The 26,417-nt window shown below is 49.1% G+C and overlaps 1 protein-coding gene across 12 annotated transcripts; it reads left to right on the forward strand.

Moving 5' to 3' along the window:
- The first annotated feature begins 622 nt into the window (after positions 1-622).
- On the forward strand, positions 623-24,683 carry BMF (Bcl2 modifying factor). Of its 12 annotated transcripts, none has more exons than XM_060175147.1 (8): positions 653-769; positions 1,066-1,189; positions 3,246-3,542; positions 5,455-5,615; positions 9,557-9,616; positions 17,168-17,251; positions 21,312-21,381; positions 22,187-24,683. In XM_060175147.1, the coding sequence occupies exons 3-8, from the start codon at positions 3,251-3,253 to the stop codon at positions 22,402-22,404; spliced, it is 885 nt and encodes a 294-aa protein (XP_060031130.1). In that variant the 5' UTR covers positions 653-769; positions 1,066-1,189; positions 3,246-3,250; the 3' UTR covers positions 22,405-24,683. The 12 variants fall into 12 exon arrangements, with proteins under 12 accessions (XP_060031119.1, XP_060031124.1, XP_060031127.1 ...); XM_060175139.1 differs by lacking the exon at positions 653-769 and adding an exon at positions 1,472-1,643 and having other exon boundaries at positions 822-1,189; positions 3,223-3,542; XM_060175138.1 differs by lacking the exon at positions 653-769 and adding an exon at positions 1,472-1,643 and having other exon boundaries at positions 822-1,189.
- The last annotated feature ends 1,734 nt before the right edge of the window (positions 24,684-26,417 follow it).

The following is a 26,417-nucleotide window of genomic DNA, read 5'->3' on the forward strand; positions in this document are numbered from 1 at the left end:
AACAGCATGAAGTCCTGAGTTCAATTCCTGGCATAGCATGTGCCAAAGTGATGTTTTAATTTTCTCTCTCATATTAATAGTTAAATAAATATTGGAGGAGGCAGTGGAGGACAGGGGACTTCTGTGCCTGAGGTTCTGAGGTCCCAGATTTTATTCACCTAACATAAGCCAGAGCTGAGCAGTGCTTTGATTTAAAAAAGTAACCAGTCAATAAATAATAAAATAAGGTCATCTATATCTTCATATAAAAAAGAGGAGGATGAGAGGCACGGGGAGGAAGAGGAGGAGGTGTGTGGGAGGAGAGACGACGTTTGGGCATCTTGGATGTCATCACTTAATCACAGCATCAGAGACAGGTGCTCTAAAGTTCCTCAGTTTTCTTCCCACGCGCCCAGGATGCTCCTCTCCTTTCTGAAGGCGCTGTTGGCTACTCCAGAGAAAGAAAAGGGGGAAGTTACTCGGGCGCCCCCTGTCGTTTCTAAGGGAGAGGACTTCGGGCTTCCCTAACCTACTTTGGGAACGCCCCCCGCGCATCCCACTGCGTTTCTGGACGGGGTTGGAATTGCGCTCGGCCCCTGGCCGCGCCTCCCGGGGAAAGCTAGCACATTGGTGACCATCCCTGGAAGCGGCCCAACCCCGGGTTGGCCCCCATTGGCAGCTTGGCGTGACGCGAGGGGCGGGGCCTCGTCAGCTGTTTGCAGGATGCCCCGGCGGGTGTATTTTGGAAACAATACCGCGCGGGCGGCGCTGCGCTCAGGTCCCACTGCTGGTGAGCGCCCGCGGGTGGCGGGCCGGGCAAGGGACGCGCCTTCTGGGGTAGCGGGGGCCCGCAGGGCGAGGGCATTGGGGGAATCTCGAAAACAGGGCGCGAGGGGGGCAGCAGCACCCCTGTCTAGGTGGCTCTCTATGGGTGCCGTCCGGGGTGGAGGCACTGGAGCCCCGGTCGGTCGGGTTCAGAGGGGCAAGGCGCCTGTGGTGCACGTCTGAGTCTGACCCGGGGGTGCGGCAGCAAGATCGGGGTGCGCTTCTCTCCCCGCGGAGATTGAAGGCTCTCTTCCTTCCCAGCTGGGCTGTCCCCTGCGGTCCGGCGGAGCTGGGCGCCAGCCCACTGAGCGCGGCACTCTGGACCCCCGCGCGGAGCCCTGGCGCCCGGACGCGGAGGCCGAGACTCCCTCCTGGCCTCACCCAGGTCTGCGCGGGCGAGGGTGTGAATGCGTCCGCAGGTGTCAGCCCCTTCTGGGGGAGGAGCCTAAATTCAGCATCCTGATGAGCCCCCCAGGAGTTGGGGGGGGGGAATCCAGCGGGCTCTGCTCTCCTAGCTGGGGAAAATAAGCCTAGCAGCGCTCAGAACTTGCTGTCCCCCCCCCCCAAATTGGGGACATCATCTCTTAAATCGGGGGAAGCGGGGGAGGAGGGAAGGGGTCTCTTCTCTGGATCTCAGCTCACACTTGATCTGCCTGCACTTCTCCAGCCGTTTTCCCTGCTGAAGAGCACCCGAAGTTCTTCGGGATGAGAGGGTCCCCAGGACTTGTCCACCCCACCCCCACCCCTGTGGCTGCACCTCCCCCATTACCCAGTAGAGCAAGGGTTGAACTTTGGGGCTGCTGAGAGGGGGAGGGGAGGTGACAGACTTCAAAGCAAAAGTAAGACAATAGCTTCTGCTTCTGAGTGACTTTGGGGGACCCTTCTTGTAGTGGGACTGCCAGCTTGCAGGCAGTGGGGGTGAAGGAAGGAGCCACTGCTGGGCGGTTGGGGATGGGGCTTGGTCCTCTCAGCGGGGCAATTTGTCTCCTGGTGCTGATGAGCTGCACCCCCACTTTGGGACACCATGCACCTGTTTTGCTGTCCCAGCCAGTTCCTTTCACTCCCCAGGGAAGTCAGCTGAGATTAGGCTGCAAGACTGCACGGGCTAGAGAGTGGGCTGAAACAAGCATCTTAGAGCTCGCATTTGGGAAAGCCAGGCCTTCTGAGTGTAACAGAGATGCCTTAAAGGCATTTCCCTAACACCATTCCCTCCCCACCCCAACCTCACCTTCCAAAAATGCCTTTGGCTAATTCTTCAAAGAGTAGGGACTGGGAGAAAGAATTCCCCAGGGGCTCTCTACTTGAATCCTGCAGTGCAGTGAAGTGACATTGTCATAGCCATGCAAGTGGTTACTGTTTTGAGGCTGTCCCAGAACCCCCTAGGAGTGTGTGTGTATGTGTGCGCTTGAGTGCTTACGTGCTTGCATGCCTGCCTGTGTAGGGGACTGCACTGAGTGCTCAGATACTAGGTTCCTCCAAGTTCAGACTCCGGAGCCGTCAGGTGGAGCGAGAGGAACTTCTCTCTTACCAAATGGCTCCCACCAGCAGCCTGAATCTCAAAGACAGTGAGTAAGGTCACAGAGGGCTGAATTTCACTTCCTTCTCCCTGGGCAGGTTGTGCAGAGCTCAGGTCCTGCATATGTAGGCTGAAAGGACAGATCTGAAATCCTGGGGACCCATAAGTAGACTTGGGGCAGGCTGGCCCCTTGGCTGGAAGCTGGCCCCATTTTCCCCCAATCTTCATTGGGCAGGCAGCTCTACACTGCTCAGAGGGCGGCTGCAATGACTAACTTGGACTTTTCTCTTTTATCCTCTCTCTCTCCCTCTCCTCTCTGTCTCGACTGCTCTTACCACATCTCCCAGCCTGTTTGTTGTGTTGAGCAAGCAGGGGGTGGAGACCTGAGTAGATGGGTAGTGAGGAGGGGCTTAGCAGGTTTGGAGGGAACCTGGCCCCAGCTTCCCTGCTGCCTTTTGTTTTTGCTGCTGAGCCTGGAGCTCAGCTCAGACCAAGAGGGGAGCTTAGTGGTGATTCCTCCTGACAGTGAAGGAGAGAGTATATGTTTGTTTGTGTGCATGAGTGTGTGTATGAGAGAGAGAAAAAGAGATTGAGAGAGAGAGACTGTGTTTATGTGTCTTGTTGGCTGGGCATGCCCCTGCCAGGTGATCCCACTCCTGCTGTTGTTCATAGTTGAAATTGAGATATTGACCAGGAAACTCAGATGGACCCAGGAATGAATGAGGACTGGAGAGTCCCTGCACAGTGAGGCAGTCCATACTTGTGTCATTTTGGTGGTGTCATGTCACCCTTGCAATCTGTTCTCATTAGTACCTGGCCTGAGTCCCCCAGATAAGAAGGGGAAGCAGGGCAGGAGTGTGGGGTTGGGGCAAATGGAGGTTATCTATCTAAGTTTGGCATAGGTGTTGTCATTACTTCCTGACAGGGGACATGGAGCTCCCCCAGTGTGTGGATGAGCTAGAGGATGACGTGTTCCAGCCTGAGGATGGGGAGCCAGGGACCACACCAGGGAGCTTGCTCTCCTCTGACCTGTTCGCCCAGAGCCCGATGGACTGCTCCCTCAGCCGGCTGCAGCTCTTCCCACTCACGCACTGCTGCGGCCCTGGGCTTCGACCTGCCAGCCAGGAGGACAAGGCCACCCAGACCCTCAGCCCAGCCTCCCCAAGCCAGGGTGTCATGCTACCCTGTGGGGTGACAGAGGAACCCCAGCGACTCTTCTACGGTGGGTGCTCTTAGCCTTGAGATATCTCCCATAATGGGTGGGTATAAAAAGAGGACGGTCCTCCCAAACTGAACAGAAGGGCACCACTGCACTTGCTCAGCCTGCTCCGTGCTGCTGTCCAGCCTCACCTGCTCTGCTGGGCCCCTAGGGGACTACATTGCCCAGACATCATTCCTTTATCCTTGGGGGGGATAATGCATGGGCACTTGGTGTCATCAAGCACTGGAGAGAAGGTCCCTAGGCCCAGACTTCATTATCCTGTGCCCTGTGTCCTGTGTCCTGGTAGTGAAACGTCTTCTGGAAGTTAACCTCTTGGCCTTGGAGTTTGTGGGGGAATTTGTGACTTGCTGCTGACATAAAAGGGAATAACCCAGCTTCTGCTGGGAGGGGAGGTTCCCAAGGGTAGGAGGTAGCCCCCTGTTGTCATTTGGGACTTTTTTTTTCTATTCTCAGAAGAGGAACTGGAAAAAAGGTCAGTGTCAGCCAAGGGGTTGTTTGCAAGGCTGAGTCTGGCAGGTCCCCCTTCATGAATGCGTTTGAATGGTTTGTCTTATGAGCATAATTCCTTCCTCTGGTGAAAGGGTAAGATCAGACACTGAGTCAGATGTTTTGATTTGTTTTGTTTTTTAAGACTTATTTATGAAAGTGAGGGAGAGGGAGTCAGGTGGTAGCATAGTGGGTTAAGTGCATGTGGTGCAAAGCGCAAGGACCTGCATAAGGATCCTGGTTCAAGCCCCCAACTCCCCACCTGCAGGGAGTCACTTCATAGGCGGTGAAACAGGTCTGCAGGTGTCTGTCTTTCTCTCCCCCTCTCTGTCTTACCCTCCTCTCTCCATTTCTCTCTGTCCTAACGATGACAACATCAATAACACTAATAACTACAACAACAATAAAAAAAAAGAAAAAAACAAGGGCAACAAAAGGGAAAAATAAATAAATATAAAAATTTTTTTAAAGTGAGGGAGAGAAGGGATGAAATAGAGCATCTCTCTGATACATAAGATGCCCAGGAGCAAACTCAGGGCCCTATGCTTGAAAGTCTAATGCCTTATCTACTGCAATACCTCTTGGGTTGCAAGTTTGGTTTCTTTTAACTGTGGGAAGTGACTCGGTGGCTGACTGGAGCAGACAGAGGGGAGCAACCCGTGGGTAGTACTGGTGGGAGTCTGGGATGATTAGGCTGGGGGCAGAGAGTACCTGGGAACAGGCAACAGCATCACTTATGGCCACCTTGCATGTGTGGCTCTCCAATGGGCAGCTCTTGGATGAATGGGGCTCTTGTATGGGTTAGAGATGTCCTCTAGGCTGAGTGTTTGTGCCGTTGTTCAGAGCTTCAGGACCCAGGACCAGCCATCCTCTGCTACACAAAGAAATGAAGATGCTTTTTGGTTTTCTCCTTTGTTGTCCCTTTCTGCCCTGAGCACAGTGGTGCAGCTTGGTGGTTTCAGTGCCTTTCCAGAGAAAAGCTTCTGCTTGCTTCAACAGGCAGAATGAACTGTAGTCAAGCACAGCCTGCTCAGTAAGGAAAGGGCTTGCCAGGTTGATCCACACAGATCATGTTTGCCATGGCCCCATTGATCAACAGAAATGGGAAAAACCAGCCACTGCTTTTGTAAAAACAAATAAAAATAAAATAAATATTTATTAATGAGAGAGGGCACACTCAATGCTAGGGATTAAACTCAGTACCTCACACTTGCTAGTGTAGTGCTCTCACCACTTCATATACTCCCGGCAACACCCCAGCACCTACTTTTCAGCCAAGATCAAGTCAAGCTTTCCATCTTTGACCTGGGAGAGGCCTGGGACTCAACTCTGCTCCCTTCCAATCGTGCAGTCTAGGCCAGGAATGACAGTGGGGGCAAGGGGGCATGGAGAATGCCGAGACTCACTGACTTCTCTGTCTTTGCAGGCAATGCAGGCTACCGGCTGCCGCTCCCCAACAGCTTCCCTGCAGGCTCTCCCTTTGCAGAGCAGCGCCGTGAAGGGCAGTGGCAGCAGCGAGTAGAAGTGCAGATCGCTCGCAAGCTTCAGTGCATTGCAGACCAGTTCCACCACCTGCACATGCAGCAAGTAGGCATGGGAGCTCGGGACAAGGGGGGAGATGTGCTCCCAGAGTGTGGACCAGGGCTTTTGGGATTCCCAGGAGCTGGGTGGGCTCTCTGAGGTGGAGTAGGGCATCCTAGAGGGAATGTTTGCAGGATACCTGAAAGGGCACCTGGCAGAGGCATTGCTGAGGGAACCAGGAATGGGTCCAGGCTGGGGAAAGTGGTACAACCGGTTGTAATCCGACTCCCTTCAGCTGGGGAAGCTGCTCCTCTTTGTCTCTGGCCTGGGAGTCCATCAGAGGCTATGGGGTACTTGGCTGGCAGCCTGACACCAGCCCTGCCAGAGAGGAGCATCGCATGTTAGCAGAGCATGTGCCAGGGCCTGGCGACAAAGGGGGCCACCAGCAGGCTTGTGCTGGGGGAGCCCTCTGTGCTGTAGTCTGGAGGCTGTCCGTGGACTGACTTCACTGGCCCCAGGCACTTACACTCCCCTCTTGAAGGCTGGCTTTCTGGATGGCTGCCCGGGCAGCCAGCAAGAGCAGCCCCAGGCTGGGTCTGCGCCCAGGCAGAGGCGCACCTCCCGGAATGGAGCACGCGTCCTGCTTCTGTGTGTGTGTGTGTGTGTGTGTGTGTGTGTGTGTGTGTGTGTGTGTGTTGATTTCTGGAAATCAAGAGAATAAATAGCAGCCTGAGAGGAGGCACAGAACTCTCAGGGATGAGGCCCCTAGCTCAGTCACTGGGATCACATATACCAGAGTGATGTTCTGGTTCTTTTTTATTAGTGAGTAGATAAATCTAAGAGAGAGAGAGAGGGAGAGAGAGACATAACTTGCCATGACTGGAATAAGCTTGAGGCCAGATGGATAACTTCAGGGGATAAGAAGTGAGCAGCTAGTTGATAGATCTGACTGAAAGGCTAAATAGTTAAGGGCACCAGGGGTGAGATAAATTGATTCAGGGGACTGGGTGGTGGTGCAATCAGTTGGGTGCACAAGTCATCATGTGTAAGGATTCAGTTTTCAATCATGCCCCCAGTCCCCATCTGTGGGGGGGGTTCATGAGCTGTAGAACAGAGCTGCAAGTGTCTCTCTTCCACTTTTCCTGTCTCCCTTTCTCCTCTCAATTTCTCTCTGTCCTATCAAATTAAAAAGAAAAGGAGAGGGAGTCAGGTGGTAGTACAGCGGGTTAAGTGCACATGGTGTGAAGTGGGTTAAGTGCACATGGCAGGAAGCGCAAGTACTGGCTAAGGATCCTGGTTCAAGCCCCTGGCTCCCCACCTGCAGGGGAGTCGCTTCATAGGGGGTGAAACAGGTCTACAGGTTTCTTTCTCTCACCCTCTGTCTTCCCCTCCTCTCTCCATTTCTCTCTATCCTATCTAACAACGACGACATCAATAACAGCAACAATAACTATGACAACAATAAAAAGGGCAATAAAAGGGAAATAAATAAATACATATAAAAATTAAAAGAAAAGAAAAGGAGAGAGAGAGAAACAAACAAACAAAGAAATGCTACCAGGAGCATGGCTTTATCATATAGGTAGGCACTGAGCTCCAGTGACAACCCTGGCAGGGAAAGGAAGGAAGAAAGGAAAGGGAATGGGAGGGGAAGGGGAGGACAGGAGGGGGAAAGGGAGGAAAGGAGAGGGGAAGCACTGGGGTGACCTGAGGGCAGGCTGTATGGGTGAGTGATGGCTCATGCCCCTGCCTGGAGTCCTCAGGGAAATGTGAGCCATCCGTGGCCCTGGTGGCTCTTGCAGTCAGTCCCTCCTCAGTGATCAGGAAGGGAGCTTTTGCAGCCTGGCCTGGCCCCAGTCCTCCTCTGATTGTTTTGTGGAAACTTGGCTGAGAGTTCCCTTTCAGCCTGTGTACAACTCAGTCTGATTCTTGCCTTTAGCCTCTTGGCCTCCTTCCTGCCCATTCACTCACTGCCTTTCCCCTGGCCCTGCAGGCTGGCGACCAAGTGCAGCTCACTGCTCCCAGTCTGGGTGTCAAGGCTGATGGAGGACACAGTGACTGCGGATGCTAGACTTGTGTAGAGAACTTTCTGGAAAGCTGTGCTCTTCATTCTTGATCGTCCTCTTGGCTGTTACCCAGAATCTGTTCCCATCCCCTGGGGGCCTTGGAGCAGCTGGGAGGCCTCCTTGCCCAGAGGTGCCTTGGGCCCAGGGCTTGAACAGGACCTGGTCCTTCCTTCTTGACTTGGCTCTGAGGAGGGAGCCCTAGGCCCACAGTATGGCTCTGCTTTTTTTTTTTTTTTTTTTTTTTTTTGGTGGCTTCATTCCCAGTCTAGACACAGTTCTGCTTGCGAAGGAGCATTGTCTTCTCTCCACAGCCCCTGACTGTCTGGACACTAGGGGGTAGAGCAGAAGAGCCTGGAGAAGAACTGCAGGAGGGGGCCCTGCTCTGAGCTTGACTCCATCTGGGCTCCTTACGTCCTTCATCCTCCTGCCAGCTGCCTACTTCTCTCAGCTTGCTGTGTCAGGAGCTGTGACGCTGAGCACTTTTTAGTTTACAGTTGTTTTCCTCTCATTTTCTATAATGAAGAGGCAGACTCTTTTAAATATTATATTTATTTAGACTACTTCACTTTTTTTCCCCCCACTAGGGTTATCACTGTGGCTTGGTGCCAACACTACAAATCCACTATTCCTGGCATCCAGGCAGCCATTTTTTCCTTTTTTTTTTTTTTTCTTTTTCTTTCTATTTTACTTGACAAGACAGAAAAATTGAGAGGGAAGGACCAGATAGATAAGGAGAAAGACACCTATAGACCTGCTTTACTGCTTGTGAAGCATTCCCCCTGCAGGTGGGAAGTAGGGGCTCGAACCTAGGGGTAGAGCAGTGGCATCTCCTCTCTGTTTCTCTCTTTCTAGAGGGGAAAAAAAAGTAGGGCTGGGAAGATAGCATAATGGTTATGCAGAACACTTTCATGCCTGAGGCTCTAGGTTCCCAGGTTCAATCCCCCTCACCACCATAAACCAGAGCTGAGCAGTGCTCTGCATCTTTCTCTCTGTATCTTTTTTTCATTAAAAGTAAATAAATACAATATTTTTAACAACAACTATAACTGTAATAACAATAACAACAAGGGCAACAAAATGGGAAAAATGGCCTTCAGGAGCAATGGATTCATAGTGTAGGTACCAAGCCCCAATGATAACCCTGCCTGGAGGCAAAAAAAAATAACAAAAAAAGTCTGTTGCCTAACCATTATGTTGTCTTACCCCCACACACACACAGTAGGTCCTTACTGCTACTTTCCTTCTGTTGATCTTTATAACTGATCAGCCCTCACATTGACGCTTGTCAGTGTACAAGACAACCCCCCATCAGACTGAGCTTTGTTCCATTGTCTCTGGCCAGAGCAACCATGGTCCAAGCTGCTCAGTTGTAGGGATGGTCTTAGATAGGGCTCTCAGGAGCATACTGTCCATTCTCTGCCATCATGGGCTGAACCTAGAGCCAAGAAAGACAGCCCAGTAAGGTTGAGGTGTGTGTGTGTGGGGGGGGGGGGGGGGGCTGGCCCTTATCTGCCAGGGACGGCATCATGTGACCATGTATTCCTAAGTCTTATAGGATGCACCCCTGATTCCTGTTATTCTTTGTATTATGGGGAGACCTTCCTAGGTGATGTAGAGCAGAGGGATGGGGTGGCATGACTGGATAGTATTGTAGGATGTAAGCAGATAGAGTGCCTTCACTTGACACCAGCTATGTGGTTCTCCAGATTCTGTTTGGTGCTGGTGTATGTGGACCACAGTTTTCCTGGCATAGTTTTCAGTGAGTATGCCAAGAGTGGAATGGGCTTGCTGCTCACCCTGGTGATCTGCTCAGCTTTATCAAGAGAGGAATTGGAGGAAGGAAATCAGCACTGTGTGCTCCCATGGCTTTACGCTCCAAGGCAGGAAGGCAGTTGTTGTGGTTGTTATTTTTTATTTTATTTATTTTTTTCTTTAAATCAGAGCACCACTCAGCTCTGGCTTATGGAAATGCGGAGGATTGAACCCAAGGATCTGCCTCAGGTATGAAAGTCTGTTACATAACAACTGTACTGTCTCCCTGGCCAAAGCAGAAAGAGGCAAAGGGAGTGAAGATCAAAGCCTTTCCAACCCTGCTCATGCATACTGTCTGCAGCCTGCTGGGTCAGGTCTGCAAGGCTGACTTCTTTGTCCCTCAGTGAGCTGAGCAGGTGACCTCCAGTGGTCTGCTGACCCTGGCACCTCACAGCTTGGGTTCTGTGACCATGCCTGGTGCTTCTATACCCGGTCTACTTCTACATAGGATGTGAAAGAGTAGGTTGGCTGCTTCCCTAACTCCATCTCCACCTGCTCCATTGAGGGCCTGCTGTTCCTCCTTCAAGAAAGGCTCCTGTGCCAGTGATATGACCTTGAAAATTTTAAGGGTACTTGTGGGCGGTGTTTAGCCAAGGCTGCTAAATATCAGTAAGTAGATACTGAATAGTGATAGACTGTTAGATGAGTAGAGCTCCAGGGAGGTTGGAATTCTTCCTGTTAAAAATGGTCTTTGTTGTGGTCCGGGAGGTGGCGCAGTGAGTGGATAAAGCATCATACTCTCAAATATTAGGTCCTGAGTTCAATTCCCAGCAGCACATGTACCAGAGTGATGTCTGGCTTTTTCTCTCTCCTCCTATGTTTCTCATTAATAAATAAATATTTAAAAAAGAAGAAGGAGAAGGAGAAGAAGGAGAAGAAAGAAAGGAAATGGTCTTTGCACTCAGGCTAGGAGTGGCTCCTTTTAGGACAGCAGATCTGGAAACTCCATGGATAGTCATTACCCTGCCCCCTTCCTATCACATTGTTCAGCTCTGGCTTAGGGTGGTGCCTCAAAGCCTCAGGCATACAAATTGTTTGCATGACCATTATATTATCTCCTTGGCCTGCCATTAGACTTTCTGGGGAAAAAGAAAACTGAGAAAGTTTCTAGCATCTTAGGTTAAGTCATTCATTACAATATCCTAGAGAGAGTACTAGACTCTGGGGCAGATTCAGGTTCAAATCCTTCCTCTGCCCTTTCTGAGCTTTGACTTCAGAGGCAATTCATTGAACTTCTCCAACTTTCAATGTATTTATTTAATAATGATTGACAAGATTATAGGATAAGAGGGGGTACAGTTCCACACAATTCCCACCACCAGAGTTCCATATCCCATCCCCCCTATTGGGAGTTTCCTTCTTTACTCCTCTGGGAGTATGGACCCAGGGTCATTGTGGGATGCAGAAGGTGGAAGATCTGGCTTCTGTAATTGCTTCTCTGCTGGACATGGGCATTGGCAAGTCAATCCATACTCCCATCCTGTTTCTATCTTTCCCTAGTGGGGCAGGGCTCTGGAGAGGTGGGGTTCCAGAACACAATGGTGAGGTTATCTGCCCAGGGAAGTCATGTTGGCGGCATGGTAGCAACTGCAACTTCGTGGCTGAAAGCACTAAGAGATAAAGCAGAACAAATTGTTTAATAATCAGGAACCTAAACATAAGAACATAGCAGATTAGAACTTTTTTGTTAACTGTTTTTTCTTTGTTGGGGGATTAATGGTTTACAGTCGATAGTAAAATACAATAGTTTGTACATGTATAACATTTCCACATAACAATACAACCCCCACTAGGTCCTCCCCTGCCATCATGTTCCAGGACCTGAACCTTCTCCTTACCCCAGAGTCTTTTTACTTTGGTGAAATACACCAACTCCAGTCCAAGTTCTGCTTAGTGTTTTCCCTTCTGTTTTTGTTTTTCTTTTTTTAATTTACTTTATTTATTCCCTTTTGTTGCCCTTATTTTTTTATTGTTACAGTTATTATTGTTGTTGTTATTGATGTTGTTGTTGGATAGGACAGAGAGAAATGGAGAGAGGAGGGGAAGACAGAGAGGGGGAGAGAAAGATAGATACCTGCGGACCTGCTTCACCGCCTGTGAAGTGACTCCCTGCAGGTGGGGAGCTGGGGGCTGGAACCGGGATTCTTAACTGGGTCCTTGCGCTTTGAGCCACATGCGCTTAACCTGCTGTGCTACCGCCCAACTCCCCTGTTTTTGTTTTTCAACTTCTCAATCTTATATTCATCCTTCTGTTTCTGACTTCTCTCATTTAGCATGATATCTTCAAGCTCCCTCCAAGATGGGGCAAAGGTGAATTCACCACTTTTAATAGCTGAGTAGTATCCCATTGTGTATATATACTTACTCAGTCAGTAGATGAGAACTTTCTAACACTTTACTGCCTTCCTGCTTTGGAGAGCAGAGCCATATATAGCTGCATTGAGTGCTATCTGGAAATTGTTGATGTATATGATTATTAAGGTATACTGATTGAAAAGTTTTGGAAATGTGCTAAAAATGGTGGGGTTTTTTTTTGGGGGGGGTATTCTTGGGCCTGGCTTTCTAGTTCTTAGAGAGTTCTTTTGTTTATTTCTTCTCCACCAGGGTTATGGCTGGGGCTTGGTGCCTATATGATTTCACTGTTCTTAACAGTCATTTTTTTTTTCTTTCCTCTAGATAATGAGAGGAAGAGAATTATAGAGAAAGAAAGAGAGACAGAAGGAGCAGCACCACAGCACTGCTCCACTGCTTGTGAAGCTTCCCCTTGCAGGTGCCCCCATGTGGTGACTGGGGGATAAAACCCAGGTCCTCTCACAGGGTAACACTCTACTGGTTGAGCCCCTCTTGGAGAAAGTTTTTGAAAATTGTACCCAGAGTGATGTTTTAGAGGTTCTCCAGCAGAGTCCCCTAACCCATGGAAGACTTTTGTTGGTGAATGTTTCTGGAACTCACCCTGTGACTTGCTGAGGTCCTGTAGACTGGAGAAGGGGCAGTGGAGTGAGCCCCAGAGCCTCACCCTGGAGTGAGGAAGGCCCTCACTCCCAGTCCCAGGAGGGGGAGGGAGGCCCCCTAGGTCAGGCCTGGGGAGGAGGGGCCATGCATGAGGGCCCAGCAGGCCTGGGGCCCTGTGTTTGCTTGGTGGCTGGCTCTGTTTATATCACTGGCTATATTTAGCTTCTGAGTCATCAGCCTGGCGGACTGGAGGCAGAGTTCCCCACACAGCTCTGCACCTGACTGCCCTCTCTTCCAGAAGGGCCTCAAAGTTCTGAACAGTCCATTCTTCCCTCCCCACTTAGACTGGGGGGCAGGTTGGGGGTGATGGCAGTTGACTTTGGTTTTCACTCTGTGATGGGGGGAGGTAGTGGGAAGTCTGGGGAGGCATTTAAAAATGGGTAAAGGAAAATGTCTGGTTTCCTTTTTGATATTTTTTAAAGATTTATTTTTTAATTATCTTTATTTACATATTAGATAAGACAGCCAGAAATTGAGAAGAGAAGGGGAGCTAGAGAAGGAGAGGGACAGAGAGACACCTGTAGCCCTGCTTCATCACTTGTGAAGCTTTCCCCCTGCAGGCAGGGACTGGGGGCTTGAACCCCATCCTTGTACATTGTAGCATATTTGCTCAACCAGGTACATCAATCACTCAGCCCTACTATTATTGAGAGAGACAGAGACAGACAGAGAGAGAGAGAGAGAGAAACTGAATCTCCAGAGTATCAATCTGGCATATGCAGTGCCTGGGATTGACCTCAGTACTTCATGCTTGAGGGTCTGATTCTTTCTCCATCTCTCTGGTTTGCTTCTTGAGCCATGTCTGGCAACCCAGAGGATAGAGTCCATGGCTGGAGTGAAAAGAGTTGGGTATGTGGTAAGGACAGGGACTTGTCTCTTCCTCTCTCACCTTCCCTTGCCATGACTGGGAGCCTAGACTCGAGCAGCTAGCTGCACAGGCCCCAGGTGGGAATCAGCAGCTCAGGATGCCATCCATAGCCCTGTGCCTTCTGTCCCCTCTTTTCTTCACCTTTCACCAGAGATGTGCCACTCTGCTTGCTGAGCTCTTCACATGTTGCTGAAGGTTCAGGGGAGACAGTCTGATGTTGCAGGTCTCAGAGCTCCCTACCTTCTGGTCAGCAGCTTGCAGAGCAGAGTTTTAGGACCCATGTTGGTATGGCTTGGCTCTGTCCACTGCCCACAATACTAAGGCCCAAGCCACTTACTATAAGCCCTTTTATTCTTAAATATTTTTTATTAATGATACAGAGATGAGAGAGGTGAGAGGAGATAGGAGAGAGGGAGACAGAGACAGAGAGGACATGAACCAGAACATTACTTTGTCACATGCAATACTGGAGATCATACTCAGGTTCTCATGCTTGAGAGTTCAGTGCTTTATCCATTATGCCACCTTCTGGACTTCTTGAGATTTATTTTTTAAAGATTTATTTGTGTGTGTGTGTGTCGGGGGTGGGGGGCAGAGTCAGATAATCAGAGTATTGCATAGCTCTGGCATATGATGGAATTGAACCTGTAACCTCTGGGACCTTCAGCATGCAAGCCCTATGCTCTAACATTGAACTATCAGCCAACTTTGGATTTTGTTGGAGGAAGCCCTTTTGTCTGTTCCTGATAGCTGGCTGGTGCCTGGGAGTGCTGTCTTCCTTTGATTGCTGCCACTATTGCTTTCACCACCTGTTAGCACTGTTGGCTACGCTAAAGAAGCTCTTGACATAGAATTTTTTTTCTTGTTCTGTTTTGCTATGTTGCCAGGTCAGAAATATTCTGGGGCAGTAAATACACCGGGCCCAAGAACTGCCCAAGGGTTCAACTGGGCAACCTGGAATTTGGAGCCTGGTTGCATCTGGCTGCTCAGGGCCCATAAAGATTAGATTTCCCTAATCACACAGAATTGTTTTTAAAGATGTATTTATTTATTTATTAATGAGGAAAAGGGAGAGGGAGAAAACCAGAGCATAACTCTAGCATATGTAATGGTGGGGATCAAACTTTACACTTCATGTTTGAAAGTAATACTTTATCCACTGTGCCACCTCCAGGAGCCACATAAATAGATTTAAGAAAAAAAAACACATTATGGGCTGTTAAAATAGCTCAATTGGATAGTGTGCTGCTTTGCCATGTAAACGACCCAGGTTTGAGCCCAGCCTACACTTCACTGAAGGAAGCTTCACTGCTGTGGTCACTCTCTTTGCCTGTCCATTTCTATAAAAATTTTTAAAAATTAAAAATATTTATTTATTAATGATAAAGAGGAAGAGAAGAGAGTGAACCAGAACATCATCCTGGCACATCCCTCGATAGAACTCAGGACCTCATTTAGAGTCCAGTGCTTTTACCCATTGTGCCACTTCCTGGGCTTTGCCACAGGCCATTCAGATTTGACTGATTCTACAACCATGCCCTTTTCTCTATTTAGGCAAGTACAGCCCTGGAAAGGGGATACCTACCATGGAGCCCTACTCAGCCCCTCTCCTGGCTCTCCCTCCTGTGGCACTTGGTCATGTGTTCTAGCTCTGACCCCCTTCAAGCTGTAGGAAGTTTGAGGACAGTGTTGACATCTAGTTCCCCTTTGTATCTTTCAGAGCATCAGCCTTCCTCACTCAGTTGGGGGCTTTGATAAGAGCTTGCTGAATCAAGCAAAAACATCTCCTCAACTTCCTTCAAGTGGAATTTTCTTAGAGGCTCTCTTGTCTCCATGTTCGTGCTGTCAGAGACAAGCCTCTTGCCTTCACCTTCCACTGGATTTAGTGTGTTATTGGGGGGAGGGAAGGATTTTTTGGAGATCTCACTTTACAGAGCTAATTTCTCCAAAAAGCAGGCCCTGCACTGTGCTGCATTTTTAAAGAAATCCAGCATGGCTCCAGAACAGGGTCTGGAGATGTCATTTCAAACCCCTCTTACCTTCCCTCCTGTTTGATCTTCAGTTTACCTCTACCTCAGGGGTGGGGGGGGAATATTTTTTTGTCTGATTCACAACATCCTTACTAAAAACTTAATGATCTGGAAATAATGCCACTAAACATGCTCAGGGGGCTGGCCCAGTGCCAGTTTGCTTTGAAAAGTTAATACCATTTTACAGTGTGACACTCATATGTATTTTTAATTTTAAAAATTCTACTTTAGCTAGAGCCTTGCTCAACTTTGAATTATGATGGTGCCAGGGATTAAACCTAGGACCTCAGAACCTCTAATATGGACGTCTTTTGCAGAACCACTGTGATATCTCTGTGGCCAAACACATTAATATTTTACTGAAACAAATAGCCCTGGAGCCAGAAGTCAGGAGTCTGAATAGCCTCCCACCTCCCAGCTAACTTACTTGGGGTGATTATTCTGAGTCTTTGCTTCCCTGTTTGGAAGATGGGGCTGACCTTCTGACATCCCAGGTTTCTGGGGGTAGGTAGTCCAGTGAGAAGGTGAAAGGGTACTCTGCTCTCTGTGTACTAGTCTTCATTGTCCCTGGCTGGGTGATAGAAACAGAGATACTGAGACAGAGATTGAGAGAGACCACAGCACTGCAGCTTCCACCAGTACCATGGGAGCTGGGCTCAAATCTGGGTTGGACACATGGCAAAGCAGTGCACTACTATCTGAGCAGGATATTGGCCCTCCCCAACCCTCCTCTTCTGCATCCAGGTGCCTGACTTACAGAAGAGTTGACCTGAACACTTGTCAGCTGGTCTTTAACTCCTTCCTGGCCATAGTACAGCAGCCAGACAGAGTTACTAAAGACCCTAAATCCTTGAAAGCCTGGCTGTGCTCTCTCAACAGAAGGGGATCTTAATTGCTAGGGGAGATAACATGGTTATGCAAAAGACTTTCATATTGAGGCACCAGAAGTCCCAGGTTCAATTCCTCCACATCACCATAAGCCAGAGCTGAGCAGTGCTTTGGTTTAAAAAAAAAATGTTTACAACTTAATTTATCTATTTATTTAGTTATATAAGAAAAAGGGAGAGAGAACCAAAGAATCACTCTGGCACATATGATGTTGGGGATCAAACTCAGGACCTCATACTTTTGAGTTCAACATTATATCCTCTGTTTTACCTCCCTGGCTGGCAAGAATATTCTTATCCACCTTATTGGTATCCCTCCCCTTGGGCTCTTCCCCTCTGTGCCTCACACTTACTTACCTACCCACTAGATACTGAGCTTTAAAAAAGTTACTATTTACTGCTTTTTAAACTTTTTGGATAGAAGTTGAGATAGAGATAGAGTGGGAGAAAAAGAAGGAAGGACATCTGAGGCACTGCTCCACTGCTCATGAAGCTTCCCCACTGAAGGTGGGGGCTGGGGATTGAACCTGGGTCCTTCAGCATGGTAATGTGTGTGCTCTACCAGGTGAGCAACCATCTGGCCTCCAAAATTTTGCTTGGCTTTGTTGCTATTGTTCCTATTCTTAGACTTGAAGACTCTGATAGAAGCTTAAATGCTGCACAGTTTCCAAGTCCCTCACCCCAGCTGTACATTCTGGGCATTCCCACTCTTTGCAGGCCCCCAAACTGAGGGATGCTGAAGTTCATTTTGGAAGATCTGGGTCTTGCTCTGGGGGTTTGTACTTCTTAGTCTTAATAATATGCTGGTGGTGAGCCAGGTACCTCTCTAGGGTCTCTGCTTGTATACTTCATCCTGTTTGGGTGAGTGTTGGTGTCCCTCCTGTATAGCTCCTCAGACTAACTTCCCATCCTTCTCTTCCTCCTCCTTTTTCTTATTTGATAGAGACAGAAAGAGAGAAGAAGGGGAAAACAAGGCCTGCAACATTGCAGATGGGGACTGGGACTTGAACCCAGGTCCTCGAATATGGTAATATGTGCACTCTACTCTGTATGCCACCACCCAGCCCCCACCTCTTTCTTTCCTTTCTAGTCAGACCCTTCTCTTTAGGTGTGTGTGTGTGTGTTGGCAAAGCTAGGCCCTTACACGTGTAATTTTTTGCTTGCTCCAGGCCACTTCTACATTCAGGTAAAAAGTGGAAAAGAGAGGGAGAGGCACCATAGCATGGTACCTCATGTGGTGCAAGGTTTTGTGAAAACCTGAGCTGCACACATAGCAAGACTCATGTTCTGTTCAGTGAGCTATCTCTCATGTCCCACTTCTATTTAATTAAAAAATGTGTAATTTTAAATTTGTGACCTTAGATGTGACACAATTGCCCTGGCAATACATGTGCCACATTGCACGTGGTTCTCTCTGTCTTATGAAAGAGCTCCTTAAAAATATTTCATCTAGGCCAGGTGGTGGCGCACCTGGTTGAGCGCATGTATTATAATGTGCAAGGACCCAGGTTCAAGCCCCTGGTCCCTACCTGCAGGGGGAATGCTTTGAGTGATAAAGCAGAGCTGCAGGTCTCTTTTTGTCTCTCTTCTTCTCTCTCACCCCCTTCTTGATTTCTGGCTGTCCCTATCCAATAAATAAAGATAATAAAAAATTAAAAAAAATTTTAATCTAGGGGGCAGGACAACAGCGCAACAGGTTGAGCACTCATGGCGCAAAGTGCAAGGACCAGCATAAGGATCCCAGTTCGAGCCTCCGGCTCCCCACCTGCAAGTGGATCACTTCACAAGCAGTGGAGCGGGTCTGCAGGTGTCTGTCTTTCTCTCCCCCTCTCTGTTTCCCCTCCTCTTGATTTCTCTCTGTCATATCCAAGAACAGCAGCAATGGCAACAATAACAACAAGGGCAACAAAATGGAGAAAATGGCCTCTAGGAGCATGCACCAAGCCCCAGCAATAACCCCGAATGCAAAATGATCATCATATCATCATCATCTAGCAGCCTAGGAGGTGGTACAGTGGCTAGAATGTTGGATTCTCAAGCATGGGGTTCCAAGTTCCATCCCCAGCATCATGTGTGCCAGTCTCTCTCTCTCTCTCTCTCTCTCTCTCTCTATCTATCTATCTCTCTCTCTTGCTAATAAATATATAATAATAGTAATAACAACAATAATGTATTGGTGTTCTTCATAATTGGGGCATTCTTCGATTCTTTTAGTTTGTTGCTTAGTTGTTTCCATTTCATTTATTTATTTTTTAAAATTAATTTATTTACTTGTTAGAGAACCAAAGCACCACTGGCACATAGTTCCAGGGACCAAACTCAGGCCCTCATGCTTTATCCACTGAATCACCTCTTGAGCCACAGTTTGTTTTCCCTTTGGAAAAGAGCCTTTGTGAGGCTGTCTGGTGGCAGGAGACATCACTAGAATATTATGTGACACCAGCTCATACCCAGGCAAAGGACCTGCTTTTCTGGTCTTGTGGCTTCTGTGGCAACCAGCTTAATTCTCCAAGAGCCTGTCTGTTCTTTACCCAAGCCCACACTAGGCTGAGGAGTTCTACTCCTAAAGGGAATTGTGGATGGTGAGCCCCAAGTCCCCAAACATACAGATTGGGAAGCTCCTCAGTGGTTTCCAAAGGCCTGTCTGTGACTTGGCTATCAGGGAGGACTTAGCCGACTCAGCCAAGTCATCATTCTGGTGGGAACAAATTGAAGAAAAGGCTAAATCCCAGAGCATCTTATTGTGGGTGATTTCATTTTTTCCATCCTTCCTTCCTTCCCTCCTTCCTTCCTTCCTTCCTTCCAAGAGTTATCTATTTATCAGTGAAAGGGGAGTGTGTGTGTGTGTGGGGGGGAATTCCAGAGCATCACTCCGGCACATTCGATACTAAGGATCAAACTAAGGAGACCTCATGCTTGAGGGTTCAATGTCTTGTCTACTATACTACCTCCTAGGCTACTGCCTCCTCTTTCTCTTTTCTTCCCCTCCCCCCTTCTCCTCTTCCTTCTTCTCCCCTTCTTCTTCTCCTTCTCCTCTTCCTCTTACTCCTCCTCCTACCAGGGCTATCACTGGAGGCTTGATGTTTGCACAGCTCTTCCTAGAGACTTTTTTTTTTTTTTTTTGGAGAGGAGGGTTGGGGGGAGAAAAAGGAGTGAGAGACAGGAGGACAGAGAAGAAGACATACCTGTAATACTGCTGGAATTTGTGGTGAAGATTCATGGCAAAGCAGTACACTATCCAGGTGAGCTATTTTGGTGGCCTCTAGCCACATTCTAGTGAGCTCCTAGATGCTGCTGTGGGTGCTGGTCCAGAGACCACACTTGAAGAAGCCAGGGTGTCAAGCACACTCAGAGTTCTTGTTGTGATCATGGTTGCTGTTTCTACCTTACAGAAACCTAGGGAGACCCAGGATTCCAGCAGCCTGGCCTGGGGTGGGGGGGTTTGGTGGCAGACAGATTTCTCTAGCATACTCTGCCTGCCTGCCTCACCACCAGTCCGTGTGGATGGCAGCTGGGGTGGGACCCCAGGAAGAGGGGTGCTTGCCCAGCTGCTGAGGCAGCCCTAAGTCTGACTTTCCAAGTTTGCAGCAGAGCCCATTTTCACACTGCTTTCCTCTAACCAGATCTGGTTAAGTTGGGTGTGCTTCCTTTTTTTTTTTTTTTTTTACATTCATCTTTGTTTACAAAGTGCTAGGAGGCCATGCAGTCCACCAGATCTCCTCTAGGGCACACTGCAACTTCCCTTCTTTCCAGGACATTGCTGTACCTCCGCCAACTTTGCATATGGTTTTTTTTCAGTTTCCTCCTGTCACCAGCCAAGGGAATCTCTTCACCTGAGTTGGCAGGACCCTGAAGTCAGCCACACTTGTCTTTCTGGCCTAAGGCAAAGTGCAAGAAAGCCATAGAGGACAGATCTAGGAGGCCAGGGGGCATATATACCTGAGGAACCCTGGATGTTTGAGAGACCTGAGCTCATGTTCCAGTTCTGCACTAACTAACACCAGCCTCTTGCCTCTGACTGGAAGTGGCCAGGTGGGGGCCAGACCCTTGGACACATCCTTCTGGGCCACTGTGGCCTGGGATCCCAGCCTAGCAAAGAACAAAGACTGCTTTTCCAGCAACCCTCCTTGGTCCCCTCCAATACCTGATGGGGGTAAGGGGGGGGACTGGGAACCACTACCTATGACAGCAGCCACCATCCCCGAGCCTGAGTTGCTGACCCTTAATCTTTGCCCCCAGCTGCCTTGCTTGACTGTTGGACCTGGGCTAACCTCCAGAGAATAATGTGCATTCTCTGTTTTGTGTTTTGTTTTCAAGTATGTTCTTGCTTAACGTGGACTTGGCTGTAGCCGGTAGGAAAGTGCTCCAAGAGGGATTATTTATGGCTTACTGTCAAGAGCAACTATAAAAAGGGCAGCACAGCCTGGAGATGCTGGTGTGTGTGTGTGTGTGTGTGTGTGTGTGTGTGTGTGTGTGTGTGTGTGTGTGTCTGTGTCAGAGCGAGTTTGCACTGGATGAAATCAGATTTTTGCTGCCTCAGCAGTGTGGTTTAAATTGAAGATTAACCCTTTGACCTTCACAGTGTCAAATCACTTGCAGATGGAGGCCCCTCCTCCTCCCTCTTACCCTGGTCTCTGTGTTCCTTTGGAGTTGATGGTGGGAGGGGGAGGAAGGGAGGGAGGCCCTTCTCTTTCTTTCTGAAAAAAGTTTGTTGTTCGTGCAGCTGAAGCTTGAGGGGCTCAGGAGCCAATTTGATTAAAAGCAGCACTTGGCTAAACTCTGGAAAATGCTGAAAGCAGGGGAGAATGTTTAATCCCCTTGTGCTCACTACAGAAAGAAAGAGACTGAGCTTTTCTTTTTCACCCTAAAGTTGTTGGAGGACTCCACTATCTCTCCCAACCAGCTGTCCCCCACAATACTGTACTAATAGGATTGACGTGTGTGTGTGTGTGTGTGTGTGTGCGCGCGCGCGCATACACGTACACACACACACCACCAGACACAAGATCCAAACTTTTATTGGAAGTGAGTCTTGCTTCAAGACTATGTTTAGGGGTTATGCTAAAATTCTTTTTATTTTCTTTCAGCACCAGCAGAACCGAAATCCAGTGTGGTGGCCGTTCCTGCTCTTCCTACACAACCTGGCTTTGAATGAGGGTGAGAATAGAAACAGGGAAGCGCCCAGGTGAGGCTGGGCCTCTCCTCTATGCAGGGAACCACAGGGAGGACATTCATGAGGACCAAAGACTAGTTGTCTTTTCCTAGTTGTTTTGTGGGCTTATTATTATTTTTTAATTTTTTTCTCTGTGTGTACATAAGATGGACCCAAGCAGAACCTAATTCCCTGTACAGTGGACCTCAACCAGGAGGAGGGGGGGCCTTTGTCAAACACTGTTGAGGCAGAGGCTGACCTGTCTATGGTGATGGGACAACCCCCCACCTCCCCACCCCCCATGACCACCACCAAGGGCTCTGGAGAGTCTGCCATGGGCTGTTGTCAGAGCTCCCCGGGCAGTCATATTTTCCCACAGGAATTTAGTCAGGAGCTAGGAGACATATCTGGCCTTGTACCATGGAAGGGGCTGAAATCCTGGCAGTTACCTGTTGTCACCTCCAGCCAAATATGGCCTCTGCACCAGGCCTGACTACCAGCTCTGTGTCTGGGTTTTCAGTTAGCCAGGTCAGTGCCCACCCAAGGGCTCAGGGATTCTTATCTAACCCCTGTCATCTGCAGCAGACCTCAGGGAAGGTTGGGTTTCTCCAAGGACTCCTCAGCCATGACACAAAATGAACCACACTTCCACATAGGCTTCAGAGCCTGCTCAGTCCCACTTGAGGCCCAGGCTGAGATCTGGGCCACAGAACCACTACCACCTCTGGCTGCCTGGGGTGAGTATGGTGTCAGCTGGGATGCTATCACAGTAGCTTGTGCCTTTGTCTGCTTTCCTTTGAAAATAACCAGGAAAGGACAGGACTGCTGATAAGAGCCAGCCCCAGAGGAACCCAGACTCTCTGGATTCCTTGGAAACAACATACCTCCTCCTCCTTGCCCCCCATCCCTTTTTCACACCTAATGGGGCCACAAGAAACAGCCCCCACAGTGGCTTTGCTGGAATAACAGACATGAGGGTGAGTGTCCAGCTGGGCTCACACTTCCTGTCTACTGCCTTTTCCAGCTGAAACAAGAGTGTGCTCTGGAACTCAGCAAACTCCCAGTTGCCTCTGAGCTACTTCCTTCCTCTTCCTGCTGTGGTGCTGAGGAGAGGCTTGGAAGCAACCAGTCTGGCAACAGATGCTAAGGCTATGATAACCAGACACCTAGAAAATAAATTACTTTTGTGCATATGTAGAAAAAAAAAAAGATGACTATGGTGCTAAAGGTGATGCAATGCCCAAAGAAAAGATGGCTTCTCCTGTGCCAGGGGCCAAAGAAAAGATGACTTCCCCTAGGGCAATGAAGACCCCAAGCGACTGGAAAAAATTGGAGGCATCTGCAGTGGGCTCTGAGATTCAACCAAGCCTAAGTTCCTCCAGTTCTGTTGAAGGAAGCATTGCTCTCCTGATGCACAGTTGGGCAGGTTGTTCACTGCACAATAGCACCTGCAGAGGAAGATAATGGGAGCTGAGGTCCAGCCTTTGCTCTTGGGACTCTCATGCACAGCTGTCTGCCTGGATGATGGGGGCCTTTCCTGATTGGCATGAAGGTGCTGTGTAGGCTCTAAGTGACCCCTAGAAGGACTTTGAATTGTGTCTTAGCCATTGCTTTGTTCTGCTTGGATAACCTGGAGGTAGTATTACCTCTTCTTGGCCAGAATTAAATTCTCAGGGTGTGTACCATGGTTCGTCTGCTGAAATGATGGGTTCTGCTTAGGAGAAGCAGCCCAGGGGGTAGGGACAGACACAATGACTGGCCCTGGGAGACTCTGGCCATATGTACATGGGGCCTGTGCTGTTCCCCACCTTCTGGTCCCTAAGGGTGATGGTACATGCCGCAGCTTACACACTTGAGGACCAGGGTCATTTTCAGCAGCTGTGTTGAATTGCCCTGGGCTGACCTTCCACCTGAGCTGGGTGCGAGAGCAAATACTTGATCTAGGTCTTGGTGCTGCAACCAAACCATGGGCTTTGGAGACCTAGCCTGGCCCAGGCAGAGGCTGCCCTAAGACCTGTCCTCAGACCCCAGAGCCCAGAGGGCCACAATCTGGAGCCAGGGGAAGGGTGTCTGGTTGCACTATGTCCACCTTCTGTTAAGCAAGTCACTGCCCCCTCCAAAAACAAAACAAAAACAAAAGAGAGCAAGGGACTTGTGGAAGAGCCCTCAGGAGGAGAGCGCTCCCTGGGGCTAGCTGTCTTTAATTGGCCTAGCGACCTAGACTGGCCCCGCCCCCTCTCTGGGGAGACTTGGCTGAACATTCAGCCAGTCTGGCCTCAGGAGACTGCCCCATCCCCGCCCCCCCCCCCATCCGCTTGTCTCCTCCCCCCACTCCAGGAGCCTGGCTGCAAAGATAGGGTGGAGAAGCAGATTGGGAGGGAAGGAGGGTCTGTCCCAGATCTTGACCTGTAACCCACTGGAGCCTTGCCTAGCCTTTAGGGTTTGCAGAGACAGAGGGGCTAGAAACAGCTCTCTAATGAGGAGAGAATGCCTGGTATTAGGGGTCAGAAGGGTCTTTCTAATTAGAACCCCAGAATAGCAGTTTCTGGAAGCTGCTGGAAAGAGGACCCCTCCTCTCCTTCGCTGGACATCTGACTCCCCCAGAAAGAAGGGAAGCCCAGTCTTCCAGCCTTTGCTTGATAGTTTGGGTTGCTGAGAAGCTGTATCCCCTTTACTGAATCCTGGGTAGAAAAAGATGGCTTCCTAGTTGTCCCCCTACCTGCCCCAAAGAGACTGGGTCTGTGTCCGAAGCTTACGTGGGACACAATTTCCAGGTGCTCAGAGGACGCAGTAACTTTGTTTCACCATTGTCCCCAGCAGCCCAGGGGCAGACAGGGAGCTCTCTGCCGTGGCTGGCCTGGTCAGGAACAAGGAACACCTACCTCCTGTCACTTTGGGAGAACAGGAAGGGCTAAGGGAGAGTAGGGGACAATAGAAGCAGAGGACTTGGGTTGCCCTCAGAGACAATTAGGGAGAACTGTGAGCCTCAAGGAACAGCAGAGAAAGCAAAGTTCTTCCATAGATGCCTTGCAGCCAAAGGTGCTTGGAGCTATCTAGGCTGTCTGCTCTATGAGCAGCTTGGCACCCCAACCCTGGCTTCCAGGGGCTCTAGGGGGAGACCCAGTAACAATGTAGCATTTTGTTCACTGGGGGGAGGGGTTCATGCCTCTGCAGGGTAATGGGGAAGAATAGACCTAATTTTTAAAAATCTGTACAGAATATTTGACTTTTTCCTCTTCACATGCCTATGTGTGTATTTATCTTTCCTCCTGTTGGTACAATTTTTAATAAAAACTGTTTAAGGCAAGCTGGTCTGTTTTATTTAAGGTGTGGAAAAAATACAAAGGCATTCTTTTCTTTTAAAGATTTTTAAAATTATTTAAATTTTTTTATTATCTTTATTTGATAGAGAGTCAGAAATCGAGAGAAAGGGGGCATATAGAGAGGGAAGGAGACAGAGAGACACCTGCAGCACTGTTTCATTACTTGTAAAGCTTTCCCTCTGTAAGTGGGGCCCGGAGGCCTGAACCTGGGTCCTTGCACACTGTAATGTGTGCACTCTACCAGATGTGCCACCACCTGGCCCCCACAATGGCATTCTTAAAGGAAATCAAAGAGCTCCTAACTACGACCCCACCCCCTGCCCCTAATCCAGGTGAAACATCCTTTCCTCTCTCTGAGCTAAGAAGAGCCTGTCTGACCACACAGTAGAGAGCCAGGGAGATAGACACTCTTGGATTCTAGGTCCATACCTGGACATGGACCTGATTCCTGCATCCAGGAGATGGATGACCTTGGGCAGGATTTACATGACCTCCCTGAGAGCCTGCAGCTCCTTGTGTGAAGTGCAGCTGTGAGGGACTTGCAGGATTAGAGGGGATGTGTATAAAGGGGCTGCCCACAGCCAGTGCCCAACAAGGGCAGCCTCACCCCACCCCATGTCAAGCTGGTCTTCTGGCTCCTGTTATCAGGACAGCATTTTGTCTGAGGGAAACTTTCTTTGTGGATGAGCAATGTATTGACTCAGAAGAGTGACTGAAAGCTCTTGACAGGGTTTTGGAGATCCTTGGGGAAAACTACTCTCGTGCCTCTCAGCAGTCAGCATTGGCTGACTGGCCAGCCTGCTCTGCGCATGGGGGCCACCATGATGGAAGAAGCTGCCAGCTCTCTGAGGACCAGCCTCAGGCTCCTCCAGTGCTGCTGAGAGTTTTAAGTGATGTCAGGCTGCCTTTCTCACCTCTGCGTTTGACAGATGAGTGGACTGAGGTGCAGCAAGGGGCTGTACTTTCTACTTGTAAATTTTAAGAGGGGCTTACCCTACCCCTGTGTCACCATTGGAAAATGGCAGTGTACTTGCCTGGATCTGTGGAGAATTCAAAATGTGTCCATTTTTAATGTCAAATAACTGCCTGCAAAGCATGGCATTAGTGACCACTTTCTACCCGGACAGAAAGGCTCATTTTCACTGGAGTGTGGTGGTAGAGATGTGTGGCCTGGTGCCATGACTGCATTTGTCTTTTCTCTGTCCTATACAACAACAACAATAATAACAACAGCAACAACAACAAAATGGGGAAAATGGCCTCCAGGAGCAGTGGATTTGTAGTGAGGCACTGAGCCCTAGCAATAGCGTGTGCATGTGCGCGCGCACACACACACACACACACACACACACACACACACACACACATTTATATCTCCCCTCCTTACTGAGGTGAGAGCTCTGAAGGACACAGTGAATTTACATATAGTCATTTTATGGGCTCAGAATGGATGGGAAAGAGATACTCATGGTGACAGATCACTGAGTGATATCTGTCCTTCTCTTAGTGAATGTGCAGAGGGTGGAGTGAATATGACTTAGGGAGTGTTGATACTTCCTTTTTTCTTTTCTTCTTCTTCTTCCTCTTCTTTTTATTTTTGATAGAGACAGAGAGAGGGAGACAGAGATCAAATACCAAAGCTTCCTGGGAGATGGGCTGTAGTTGCAGTGGGTTAAGCACAGGTGGCACAAAGCACAAGGACCGGTGTAAGGATCCTG

This window comes from Erinaceus europaeus, chromosome 16 (assembly GCF_950295315.1).
Source record: "Erinaceus europaeus chromosome 16, mEriEur2.1, whole genome shotgun sequence".
NCBI lineage: Eukaryota > Metazoa > Chordata > Mammalia > Eulipotyphla > Erinaceidae > Erinaceus > Erinaceus europaeus.

What these genes read in the sequence shown, in the direction of transcription:
- BMF (XM_060175136.1), top strand. Translation starts at nt 703, where the DNA reads ATGCCCCGGCGGGTGTATTTTGGAAACAATACCGCGCGGGCGGCGCTG. An exon ending in ACCACCTGCACATGCAGCAA is followed by an intron (nt 5,616 to 9,556) that starts GTAGGCATGGGA and finishes TCTTTAAATCAG; the next exon opens with AGCACCACTCAGCTCTGGCT. An exon ending in AACCCAAGGATCTGCCTCAG is followed by an intron (nt 9,617 to 17,167) that starts GTATGAAAGTCT and finishes CTTATTTGATAG; the next exon opens with AGACAGAAAGAGAGAAGAAG.